The sequence below is a fragment of the Lampetra fluviatilis genome, chromosome 71, assembly GCF_964198595.1.
Source record: "Lampetra fluviatilis chromosome 71, kcLamFluv1.1, whole genome shotgun sequence".
Classification (NCBI taxonomy): domain Eukaryota; kingdom Metazoa; phylum Chordata; class Hyperoartia; order Petromyzontiformes; family Petromyzontidae; genus Lampetra; species Lampetra fluviatilis.
The window spans coordinates 2,155,817-2,169,374 of record NC_136345.1 but is presented as its reverse complement, the minus strand read 5'-3'; the positions used below and the strand labels follow the sequence as shown (position 1 = coordinate 2,169,374).

At 45.1% G+C, this 13,558-nt stretch overlaps 1 protein-coding gene across 4 annotated transcripts; it reads right to left on the bottom strand.

Annotated features, from left to right (window-relative positions):
* Nucleotides 1-4,054: 4,054 nt before the first annotated feature.
* On the bottom strand, nucleotides 4,055-10,169 carry LOC144953003 (uncharacterized). 4 transcript variants are annotated; one of them, XM_078883493.1, is made up of 3 exons: nucleotides 10,108-10,169; nucleotides 9,600-9,684; nucleotides 4,055-6,276 (listed from the first exon to the last, which is right to left on the bottom strand). In XM_078883493.1, the coding sequence occupies exon 3, from the start codon at nucleotides 6,246-6,248 to the stop codon at nucleotides 4,638-4,640; it is 1,611 nt and encodes a 536-aa protein (XP_078739619.1). In that variant the 5' UTR covers nucleotides 6,249-6,276; nucleotides 9,600-9,684; nucleotides 10,108-10,169; the 3' UTR covers nucleotides 4,055-4,637. The 4 variants fall into 4 exon arrangements, with proteins under 4 accessions (XP_078739619.1, XP_078739617.1, XP_078739620.1 ...); XM_078883491.1 differs by having other exon boundaries at nucleotides 10,105-10,156; XM_078883494.1 differs by having other exon boundaries at nucleotides 10,055-10,146.
* Between the last annotated feature and the right edge of the window lie 3,389 nt (nucleotides 10,170-13,558).

Below are 13,558 nucleotides of genomic sequence, written 5' to 3'. Positions count from 1 at the left end.
GGGCATGGCCTAAATGGTAAAATAACACACAGCGTTTACAGAAAGCAAACGCACACTGATGCCTATCTGAATGTAGATTCGCATCATCACCCAGCTCAGAAATCCTCTCTTATCAAGACGCTCATACATCGGGCTAAAACAGTGTCAGATGGTGAAAGTCTAGTGAGAGAGATTAAACATGTTAAAGAAGCACTAAGACAGAATGGCTACAATAATGCTCAAATTAACAGAGCACTAAAAGCCAAATCACGATCGCAAAGCAACACTGCTGAAAGCGATCAGATTATTAAAACAATAAAAATACCATTTATCTCAGGAGTAACTGACAAATTAGCCCGTGTTTTGCAAAAGCAAAACATTACAGTAAGATTTGGTACAGTACACAAAATTCAACAACTAGTAACGTGCACTAAAGACGAATTACCTAAATTATCAACAGAAGGTGTATATCGGATTAATTGTGTATGTGGCAGATGCTATATTGGACAGACAGGGCGTAACGTTAGTGTAAGACTAAAAGAACACCAGAGAAATATTAAACTATCACAAACACAACTGTCGGCAGTGGCAGAACATGCATGCCAACAGGGACACTCAATTGATTTTGACAACGTTGAAGTGTTGTGTAAAACTAGTTACTACTGGCAAAGACTAATTAGAGAATCGATTGAAATTGAGAGAAACAGAAATAACTTTAATCGCTCAGACAGCTACAGGCTTAGTGCGGCCTGGAAGCGTATTATTAAATAAGATACATTACAATTCCTTATAAGGGAAACAAACACTAACTGATTACTAATGTAGCATAATCACAATAAAACACATTCCAAATGATTACTAATCTACAACTCGCATCGTAACAATAGCCCGATTACTAATCTAGTATATAATTACAATCACTCCCGCCTTGAATCTTTGCACCTGATGAGTTAATGATGACGTCACCCTGCTGCTGCTCTATATAAGGACGGGAGACACAGCAGAGCCTCACCATGCCCGATGATGCTGGATGCAATTACCAGCGAAACGTCGTACTCAAATTGTAAATGTTGTGGCTTCAACACACCGGTGGGCTAAAGCAGTGAACTATTTGTCTTTTGTCAACGTGACACTTTTTTGCTAATTGGCCGTGTCGGGAGGTGGAGGGTTACGACACATTTATAAATAACGCGATCTAAACCCAAAAACGTTGATTATGAATAACATTGGTCGCGAAAGCCTACGTGTTAAACCCATCTCATTGAGTAGCCATTTCCAGATCATCAGCCGATATAACATGGTTGACCAGGGAACGATCCCTTAACTATAACCAGGCATCGATGCGGGTATCATTTTAACTGTAATGAATGCAATTTATTTTTCAAACTGCATAACTAATGAAGATGCTATGTAATGTAATGCATGGGGACAGATTTAATTTCTGTCACAAGCCAAGTTGAACAGCAAATGGCTCCAACTCCTGGTCACGCAGCTTTAGACGGGCTTGCCCAAAATCATAAAAATCGTCAATGAATGTGAGCAGAGTCAGGGACATACAAAACAAAGAACCCAAATCCCCAAGCCTCGATATGGTACGATAGACCTTAATTACATAAAAAAGCAGAGACATTACTCTTAATGCTTGATTACTGAGACCTGAGCTAAGCCGGGTAACTTAGTTATTGCTGGATAAATACTATACATCCGATGAAGTTTGTGAGTGAGTGGGGAGCGGTAGTGCAACGGTTAGCGTGCTGCGCTATGAACCCAGCGAGCCGATTTCTATTCCCACAGAGCCAAGCCGCAACATTTGGCTGTCGTCTGATGAAGCTGGTTGGAATTACTGTCAAAATGTTGTACTTAGATTGCAAATGTTGTGGCTTGGCTCTCCAACACACTGATATTCTGTACTAGTACACTACACTATACACAACTATACACTACATTATACACTACACTATACACAACTATACACTACACTATACACTACACTATACACTACTATACACTACACTATACACTACTATACACTACACTATACACTATACACTACACTATACACTACTATGCACTACAAATTAGTGCTGTACTAGTGACGCATTGGCCACGTTCTGTTTACGTGACAAACCTCTTACTAAATGGCTGTGTCGGGTGGTGGCGGGGTTAACGACACATCGATTTATTTACGCGATCAATCCCAAACAAACCTGTATTATGGCTGTATATTTGGAGTTTGCGTGTCCCTCTCTCTCCGTGGTCGCGTGGATTTTCCTCCGGATCCTGCGGTTTTCCCTGCACATTTAGAGTCAACATCACCACGCGTTTAGAGTATTTGACCGATAAACATTTCCACACGTTGATCAGCCCACTGCGTTGTGGGCAGGTCGCTTCTGAAAACGAGCGGTGTAGCTCAAGTGGGCTATGCCTGGTAAAATAAAATAGTAGAAATATTTAAAGTAAAACAAAGTTTCAAAGTAGTGAGCCAGGTGAAGACAAATTAAACTTAAGCAGAGAATTATAAAGCAAATGCAATCAGGCGAGGGCAGGAGGCAAAGCCCAACAGGAAGTTAGCTGTCGAAATGTACCATGCGTCGGAAAATGTGAAATTAATCTTATCCAAAATAATAATAATAACAATAAATTGTCCTCAACTGGGTATTTGAACGGAGAAAATTGTCACAGGTGGAACGGGCGAGATACGGTGGCTTCGTGTGGAGCCGGGGAGGTTTGAGGGACTCGACTTTAGCCACAGCCGCCGTCACATGCGCAACGTGTTCCCTCGTTTTTGAACACTTTAACACACTTGTTGTTTTGTTGCGGTTGCACCCGATTCAAGAGCCGAATGGCTCACAGGGCAGGACATCTGGGAAAAAGAGCTTTATCGCTCATCAGATTCCTTCTACAGTATAAATAAATAAGTATAAATAAATAAGTCCCCGCATGGCTAGGCCCCGCTTTGTAATGTTCCAACCTGGACATCGATTCCATACTCGCTGCTACTCAATTGATATCCCTACGATAGAGAAGGAGCGAGGCTCTACCTGGGTTCACAACAACAACCACAACAACAATCACCACAACAACAACAACAACGACCACCACGATGTAAACTTCTCACCTCGGATCTCAGTGAGCGAGCGTGCGCGCAGCAGCAGCTACCTGGTAACTCGTGACGTCATGCGGCAGCAGGAGGTGACACGACGTAATTTGCGGGGTTCACAATTCTCTCCCCCAAGAAGCAGCAGGGTAACTGAATAAATAATGTTAATGAGAAGGACCCATGTTAGGTGATGGTGCTTGGCTGCTGACCCCGTCCAAATAAGCACTTTACTGGAACGGAAATCGGCAGACGTGACGTCACGCTCAAAATCACGTTGGAGGGGGTAAATACCTCGGTTACATGACGTCACTAGTGGGGGACACCTCCCCCTCGCATATAATGCAGAGTTAATGAGGGGTGACGTCAGAGAGCGAGATCAGGGTTAGAGTTCAAGTTTATTTAGATTCCATTTCTGTGGCTCCCTCTCTTGAACAGAAACCCATTGGGTGCGTGAGCTCAACAACAACGTGAACATTGTGTGTGGACACTGTTTGTTGGCGCAGTCAGGGGCAGAGGTGGTGCATTGGCCAGTCATTTAAGTCAGTCGACCCATGACACCTGGATCTGCCCCGTGCAAATAGCCTGGCACAAGCGCCTTGGTGACGTCACCGCCACTTAGTGGCGAATGGCGGTTGTTACTGTGTGTATACACTGTGCGTGTACAGACTGTTTGTATACTGTGTGGGTAAACTGTGTGTACGCTGTGTATATGGTGTGTGTAGACCTTGTGGGAACACTGCGTGTGTACAGTGTGGGTTGTCTGGATCAGTCGGGCGGCATTATCTTTTCATCGGCTGCGCTATGCTGTGTGGAAGCTACCTGGTCTGTCGCTCCGCATGAAGCTTCGGTTCTTCTCGGCCAGTTTTGCCCTCCCTTCTGTAGGCATGTGAAACGTGGACCCCTCTAAATGGAACATCTGCGCCAGTTAGAAACATTCAGGCTGTCATGCCTACACTCAGATTGAGGGAAGCCAAGTGGTAGCACATTCTCTATTTATTGCAGAGGTTCAAGGTTCAAATCCGACAGGCACGTCTGGCTACTCCAGTAACATTAAACAAAATATGCACCGTCTGCTTAACAGTGGATGTAAAACATACGATTGTGTCATTCAAAACGCATAGGTCATTGCATGTTGGTGTCATGGTCAATATTTGGGCAATTTCAAACATTATCCAGAAATTACATAATGAAGATTACACATCAATCATCACCCCCTACTGACAGACTCATGCCCATATGCAGGTGACAGCAGTGTCACCTTATGACACAGAGGCAGCTGCCACTTGAAGGTGCTCTTCGAGTGTTTGTGATGAGATATGAAACTGAGTTGCTGAGGCAATTAAACACCATATCAAAGCAAATATAAATATAACAGTGGAATACTTAGAAGCGTATTGGCTCTTGCTCCTGATTCTTCATCTACCCAACCCACAGGTCAACAAATACTCGCCGCTCTTACTCTGCAGGTTGAACCCAGGAATTCAGTGTTCAATTTCACGTTCTTTTCATTAAAGGCCTGTGACAAAGGTGCATCTATTGGAGCTTCATTGTCTCAAGTCTACCCATCTACCGGGTCTCCATTTGACTTTGTATTGTCTAAGAAGTCCACCCACACCTCCACTTCCACAAACTGCTGGGAGTTGCCTAGCTCTGCCTCGCAGTCAGAATTCTCCTCCTGCTTCACGTTGTCTCCATCGATGTGAAGGTACGATTTTGGAGTTGAATCTTCATCTTCACAGTTTACCGTCACTTTTTCGCTCTTCACCATCACTTCACATTTCACCTTCACTTCTTCGCTCTTCATCACTTCTTCACATTTCACCTTCGCCTCTTCACATTTCACCTTGATACCTTTAAAAGTGTCCAAGCTGGGATTCACTTCTGGTTTCATGAGGGATGGGCTCATTGCAGCACTTTGACTTTCACAAGCCAATTTCAGACTCCATTTCTTGGGGATCTTCTGATGCTTGTGTGTCCTCTGGTGTCTTTTAAGAATTGATGACTGTGCAAACGCCTTCCCACACAGAGTGCAACTGAAGGGTTTCTCTCCCGTGTGTGTTCTCTGGTGTCTATGAAGACCTGATGACTGTGCAAATGCCTTGTCACACACAGTGCACTTGAAGGGTTTCTCTCCCGTGTGTGTTCTCTGGTGTAATTGAAGATGTTGTGAATGTGCAAACGCCTTCACACACACAGTGCACTTGAAGGGTTTCTCTCCAGTGTGTGTTCTCTGGTGTAATTTAAGATATGGTGATTGTGCAAACGCCTTCCCACACAGAGTGCAACTGAAGGGTTTCTCTCCCGTGTGTGTTCTCTGGTGTATTTTAAGATGTTGTGAATGTGCAAACGCCTTCCCACACAAAGTGCAACTGAAGGGTTTCTCTCTCGTGTGAGTTCTCTGATGTAATACAAGAGCAGATGACTGTGAAAACGCCTTCCCGCACAGACTGCACTTGAAGGGTTTTTCTCCTGTGTGTGTTAGCCGGTGTTTTTTAAGAGGAGATTTATCTGAAAATGCCTTCCCACACACACTGCACTTGAAGGGTTTATCTCCCGTGTGTGTTCTCTGGTGCGATACAAGACCAGATGACTGTGAAAACGCCTTCCCGCACAGACTGCACCTGAAGAGTTTCTCTCCCGTGTGTGTTCTCTGGTGGTTCTTAAGAACTGATGAATGTGAAAATGCCTTGTCACACACAGTGCACTTGAAGGGTTTCTCTCCTGTGTGTGTTCTCTGGTGTATTTTAAGATGTTGTGAACGTGCAAACGCCTTCCCACACAGAGTGCAACTGAAGGGTTTCTCTCCCGTGTGTGTTCTCTGATGTAATACAAGAGCAGATGACTGTGAAAACGCCTTCGCGCACAGACTGCACTTGAAGGGTTTTTCTCCTGTGTGTGTTCTCCGGTGTTTTTTAAGAGCAGATGAATGTGAAAATGCCTTCCCACACACACTGCACTTGAAGGGTTTTTCTTCTGTGTGTGTTCTCTGGTGGTTCCTTAGAACTGATGGATATGAAAATGCCTTGTCACACACAGTGCACTTGAAGGGTTTCTCTCCTGTGTGAGTTATCTGGTGCTGTGTTAAATGTCCAACACGATCCGTGCTGTATGCACGCTGGTCGCGTTGTTGCCTTTTTGTACCGAGCTGCGCTGAGTGCCTTTGCTCCATCAAACCAATTTTGCAGAGGAAGCGTCAGCTGCAGAGAGAAAAAAGAGAATATCCACACCATCTACGTCAGTATTGAGGCACAAAGGAATGCATATATACAGTCACACATGACTTGCATGTCTATACTCATTCACATATTCATGATAATATGAAAAAGATTCCCAAATTCATCACACGGGCACACAATTAGAGGGCAAATGGTCAACCTGGAAGCCCTAGTATCTTCAAAATGAATGTTAACCTAAAACTCCAAGCACACAATTTCGGTTGTCTGGCTACAAAAGGAATATTTATGAAAGAAAAATGCAGCTAACATAGCAAAGGGTGTTGAAAATAATACTATTTTTATTATGCAGAAATGCATAAATTAATGTTCAATCGCTAACTTAGAGGCATGAAGCCAGGCTCAGATTTCCTTGAATGCTGGGATGAACAGATCTAACTTCAGCTGCATATGTGCAGTGTTAATTTCCTGTTTCCATTCTCCTAAAAATTTTCAGAAGAAAAAAAGTATATACTATTGTTTTGATTTAACCTCCGTGTTCAATCGAGTTAATATATTTTACTGCAAATACAAACTTGACACTGTAACACACACTGGCATGGAAAAAAGGTGGTGGTGTGTTCAGAACCATGCCTGGCCACCTTCATATGCTCAGTATTAATGCTTCCCCACAATAAGTTACGTTTTCACGAATCAATCACGTTTGTTGTCGGAGATAATCAAACTTTAATTGTGATAACACTATGTAACACAATTTTTGTTCCTGGGTACTAAGTGTTATTTTTTTATTGCTTATGCCTAAGAGTCAAGAAATTGGCTATTATTCCCCACAAATTTTGCTTTTGTGACCAGAATTGTACGTGAACGAAAATAACAAATTCACCTGTTTTTTCATTGAAAAGAGGTAAATTTCTAAATATCACTGTCCTGGTCACAAAAGCAAAGTTTGTGGGGAATAGCCATTTTTTGTACTTAAGAGGCAAAAGCAATTAGGAAATAACACATACTACCCAGGAACAAGACATTGTTTTTGTTACACAGTGGAAAAACTGCGCCACCGCTCCCCACATAGATAAACTCTTACATACACATATATTTCACATGAATGCCATGTAAGTGTGGATCACTTGTCAGCATGTCATGGGAATGATCCAGGTGTCAAGGGATGACTGACTGAGATGATTAACAGACGCACCAGCTGTTTTTCCTGCTGTCTTGCTGCATTTGAGGCACCCAGCGTTCCACCCATTCATGTGATCGTTGCTACTCCAACCTCATTGTTGTTGCAGAGCAAATACCTCCAACTGCCCTGCAGCATACGTCACGGGCCTCTTCCAGAGGCAGGTCTGATCAACTCCACACCCTCCAATCTCTTCTCTAGCCAATGCCATGCCCGCATAGCCCGTAACATCTGGACTAACAGAAGATGCTTGAGCATGCTGTCTGTTTATGCGGAATTAATGACCCAACCAATGCAGCCTCGCCTGCCAAAGTCTCAGATTATATTCTGTACTGATATTTTAGGGCTCTGTAAGGTTTTAATACAATCTTTGTTTGGTTCAATAGAGGGGATCATAAGCAGGCCAGCCTTAATTAAAAGCCAGAACAGACAGTCCTTAAAATAAGTTCATATTTTGCATCCACAGAGAAAGGAGTAATATATGTGGCCAAGAAGACTCACAGCTTTTGTTCATTCATTTATTTCTAAATCCTCGTCTTGGTGAGGTTGGTGGTGGCGGCACATTCAGTAGGGCAGTCTAGACCTCCCTTTCCCTGGCGACAGAATCTAGCTCTTCCTGGGGAATTCCCAGGCGTTCCCAAAGCCAGCCAAGCGACGTATTCCCACCAGAATGTCCTGGGCCAGGCCCCTGGGACGTCCCCCAGTGGGACGTGTCTGGTAGAGTTCCTAAGACAGTCTATTGGGGGAACTCCTTACAGATATTATATATTGATATCACTCATGGAACGATGCCTGGTGGCTAGCAGACCCACATAACCCATTTGGGCTCAACCTGGAATGGCTGCGTGGCACCGTCCTGTGCGCCCACCATCCACAGGACGAAGGGTGAGAGGCGGGTGCGATGCCAGTATGGTAGGGAGAGGGATGGTCTCAGACAGACTAGACCTTGGCGATGGACACTCACAGCTTTGTATGGAACAAAAGCCCAGGAAGCTTTCACACAGTGTTACACAGTCGAATGAAAGAATGCTGCTAGACAAATTTCAAGTGAGACTTTGGCTGCCAAACCAGAGCTGGTCGTGAACACATTAACCAGGTATGGGAGCTCCTCCATTACTTGTAGAAATGCTTGATTACTCATGGAGAGTTGAGCAGGTACAGTGTTGTATGACATGAAATTCCCAGGCCGGTGATTTATTTTGGTGGAACATACGCAAGGCCACCTTTCATGATGGAATTATCCAGGCACAAAACGAGATTATCTAACCCCATCTCATTGAGTAGCCATTTCCAGATCATCAGCAGATATAACATGGTTGACCAGGGAACGATCCCTTAACTATAACCAGGCATCGATGCGGGTATCATTTTAACTGTAACGAATGCAATTTATTTATATGGCTATTGAGCTTTTCAAACTGCATAACTAATGAAGATGCTATGTAATGTAATGCATGGGGACAGATTTAATTTCTGTCACAAGCCAAGTTGAACAGTAAATGGCTCCAACTCCTGGTCACGCAGCTTTAGACGGGCTTGCCCAAAATCATAAAAATCGTCAATGAATGTGAGCAGAGGCAGAGACATAAAAAACAAAGAACCCAAATCCCCAAGCCTCCATATGGTACGATAGACCTTAATTACATAAAAAAGCAGACATTACTCTTAGTGTTTGATTACTGAGACCTGAGCTAAGCCGGTTAACTTAGTTACTGCTGGATAAATACTATACTTCCGATGAAGTTTGTGAGTGAGTGGGGAGCAGTAGTGCAACGGTTAGCGTGCTGCGCTATGAACCCAGCGAGCCGATTTCTATTCCCACAGAGCCAAGCCGCAACATTTGGCTGTCGTCTGATGAAGCTGGTTGGAATTACTGTCAAAACGTTGTACTTAGATTGCAAATGTTGTGGCTTGGCTCTCCAACACACTGATATTCTGTACTAGTACACTACACCATACACAACTATACACTACATTATACACTACACTATACACAACTATACACTACACTATACACAACTATACACTACACTACACATTAGTGCTGTACTAGTGACGCACTGGCCACGTTCTGTTTACGTGACAAACCTCTTACTAATTGGCTGTGTCGGGTGGTGGCGGGGTTAACGACACATTGATTTATTTACGCGATCAATCCCAAACAAACCTGTATTATGGCTGTATATTTGGAGTTTGCGTGTCCCTCTCTCTCCGTGGTCGCGTGGATTTTCCTCCGGATCCTGCGGTTTTCCCTGCACATTTAGAGTCAACATCACCACGCGTTTTGAGTATTTGACCGATAAACATTACCACACGTTGATAAGTCCACTGTGTTGTGGGCAGGTCGCTTCTGAAAACGAGCGGTGTAGCTCAAGTGGGCTATGCCTGGTAAAATAAAATCGTAGAAATATTTCAAGTAAAACAAAGTTTCAAAGTAGTGAGCCAGGTGAAGACAAATTAAACTTAAGCAGATAATTAAAGCAAATGCAATCAGGCGAGGACAGGAGGCAAATCCCCGCATGGCTAGGCCCCGCGTTGTAATGTTTCAACCTGGACATCGATTCCATAATCGCTGCTACTCAATTGATAATCCTACGACAGGGAGAAGGAGCAAGGCTCTACCTGGGTTCACAACAACCACCACAACAACCTCCACGATGTAAACTTCTCACCACGGATCTCCGTGCGCGGAGCAGAAGCTTCCTGGTATGTCGTGACGTCATGCGGCAGCAGGAGGTGACATGACGTCACTTGCGGGGTTCGCACAATCCCCTCCCCGAGCGAGCAGCAGTGTAACTGAATAAATTATATTTCGATTTAAAGCTTTCGTGACTGCAGGGATTCATTTTCTTGGTTATTTCGGTAAAGTCACGTAGAAGGGAGATAATAAAATAATAAAAATAAACCATAATAAAATAAAATTCTCACGACGTTTCGGCCACAACAAAAGCAGCCGTCCTCAGGTGAAGAAGAGAGCTGTCGGAAAAACAGCGTCTCAATGAACGCTGCTAAGCTTGGCAGCGTCTTTTCAGCTGGGTGGGAGGAGCAGAGCGCCTTGACAAAGGAGTTACATATCAACAGGGGAATTTAGCATATTGACGCTAAACAACTGCAACTACCCTACTACCATACAATAAACCGACGTGAAAACAACTAAATATAAACTACATCAATATAATCAATGTACTCAATATACTCTCCAATAACCTGAGCTCTGAACATTACGTAACTGGGTATACACTACACTATATAATGACTACCAAAACTCCTTTGTCAAGCACTCTGCTCCTCCCACCCAGCTTAAAAGACGCTACCAAGCTTAAAAGCGTTCATTGAGACGCTGTTTTTCCGACAGCTCTCTTCTTCACCTGAGGACGGCTGCTTGTGTTGTGGCCGAAACGTCGAGAATTGAATTTTTTGATTTCCCTTCTACGTGACTTTACCGAAAGAACCAAGAATATGAATACATTATGATGTGCCGGGCTCATTAACACTTAGTGACGAATGGCGGTTGTTGAACCCGAATCCCGCTCCGTCCTCACACACCCCCTTATATCCTCCTCCCAATTATCCAGCTCCTCCCTTGTGTCTCTTTAGGGACCGACAGGCTGGCACCTGTCAGGCCATCAATCACTCCTTATCACACGTCTCCAAGGCGACACCTCCGGTGCCAGCGTATAACCCCGGACCGACCCAGTCTGCAACCGAATCTCCCGTTAGAGAGGTAGCGGTTTGCAAATGCAACCTTACTTTGCACACGCACACCAGCCTGTTCTCGGTTGCCCTCGGGCAGCAGTGCGCACCACGTATTTTACCACACTACATCCCCCCCCCCCCACGAACAAAAACGCAGCCATCCTGGCTGTAATATACATCCCTTGTGCGCACGCAACGTGACAACCCATAAACACAACAATATAGTGACCAGTGACCGACCCCAAACTACAAGACAATCATAAGCAGTGACCATGAAAATAAACAAGAACAAGGGAATGGGGAATTAACGAAAAACAATGCGTCGCGAATGGGTATGTGCAGCAGGCCCATCCCCGCAGGTCGAGACGGGTCTGCTTGAGTGTGATGAGTGTCCGATGAGGGAGTCCGCAAGGCTCCGTCCGTGGTCTTTAGATCCTCCAGCCCTGCAGGCAGTATAGAACATTCCTCCTCACGGCCTGTTACTTTAGGCTTGCCGGTTGGCGTACCAGACACATCAGACACCGGCCGGCAGGGATGTGGGGATGAATCGACCGGACCGGACAGAACGTAAGTTTTTAACCGTAAAGGATGCACAAACCAGCGCCGCCGGCCCAAACGGATACACACACACTGCGACCGCCAAACCTCAATGACCTCGACCGGCCCATGACAGGGACGGTACAGTTTCGGGGACGTGCCCACAGGCACCTGGAGGCAATGTCGCCAAGCCTTGTCCCCCACTTGCCACGGTATTCCGGGCCCTTCATGACCCTTCAGCCGCTCGTTACAGGTCTGTCTGCGGGCCGAGTTGACCCAAGCGGCTTCACGGCCCAACCGTAGCTGCTCCAGTGTTTTCAATATGGGGTCAAGTACTGCTGAACCTTTCCGCAGGGGGCTCAGTCCCAACTCAACTTGCACAAGGGGTTCGGGTTCCCTCCCATACATCAAATAAAACGGTGAGAAACCTGTCGAGGCATGCGGAGCAAGTCTGTATGCAGCAAGGACCCCCGGGAAGTGCAGATCCCAATCCGCCTGTCCGCCAGTCACTTGCTGGCATAGCGGTGAGGGTTCTATGCAACCGCTCAACCATCCCGTCACTCTGCAGATGATACGGTGAGGTGCGTATTTTCTGCCTGCCCAAAGACTCACATCCTGGAGCAATTTGGAGGAGAAATTCATACCCTAATCCAGGGGTCGGCAACCTGCGGCTCCGGAGCCGCATGCGGCTCTTTTGAACCTTGACCGCGGCTCCGGGGCGGATGCTAGCGAGGGGAGGAGGCGCACTGTGACACCTGCTCTGGCGTTGCCGCTGCTGACAGGTCGCCGCTCCGCTCCACACTGCCCGCCCGGTGACAGGCAATAACGTTGCCGTTGCTTTGTCACATGTTTGGAAGAAGTAAAAACCTTCCTGGGCAGCAAAGAGCTCACCTTTGCTGAGCTGGAACAGCCAGAGTGGCTGGAAAAATTACATTTTATGGTAGACATGACAGCACATCTAAACACGCTAAATACAACCCTTCAGGGGAAAGGAGGCACAGCCCTGCACATGCTGGAGGAGGTTTTGGCATTCGAGCGCAAGTTGACAGTGTTTGTCAAAGATTTACAGAGAGGTACACTGTCTCACTTTCCCTCTTTGAGAGAGTTCAAACAAAGTCATGATACGATAAATTTGGAATATTTCAAGTCTGCAATCACCACAATGCAAAGTTCGTTTGGGAAACGATTCTGTGAGTTCAGAGAGGAAAAAACGACATTATCCTTCCCTGTCACTCCCCTGGCGATCGATCCATCCCTATTGAATATGACTGCATTTGCAGGTGTAAGTCAACCTGATCTTGAGATGGAACTGGCCGATATAGCCGACAAAGATATATGGGTGTCCAAGTTCAAATGCTTGACCGCTACTCTTGAGGATGTTGCCCGTCAGAAGGCCATTCTGGCTCAGAATCATAAATGGAGTGATATTGAAAACCTTCCCAAACAGGACAAACTTGTATTCGAAACATGGAATGCCATCCCCAACACTTATATAAACATGAAAAATTATGCATTTGGAGTCCTGTCGATCTTCGGCTCCACATATGTATGTGAGCAGGTCTTCTCCAACATGAACTATATTAAAAACAAACATCGATCACGCCTCACAGATGACAGCTTGCAAGCCTGTGTGAAAATGAAGGTGACGTCTTACAGCCCTGATGTGCAGACACTGTGCACTGAGGTTCAGGAGCAAAAATCCCATTAACCAGGTAATTTAGCTATTAATTTGCAAAAATATATTTTACATTGTTAAGTGAAAAAGTCCTTTTTTTATTCAGATTGACAGCTGACTGCACGATCCTATATATATAGCAATAAGGTAAGAAACAATATATGCAGTGTTATATTTGTTTTAAATGTTGCAATGGTTTTGCGGCTCCCAGTTTATTT

Excerpts from the sequence above, each read along its gene's own strand:
- LOC144953003 (XM_078883493.1), bottom strand. The coding sequence starts at position 6,248 with ATGGAGCAAAGGCACTCAGCGCAGCTCGGTACAAAAAGGCAACAACGC.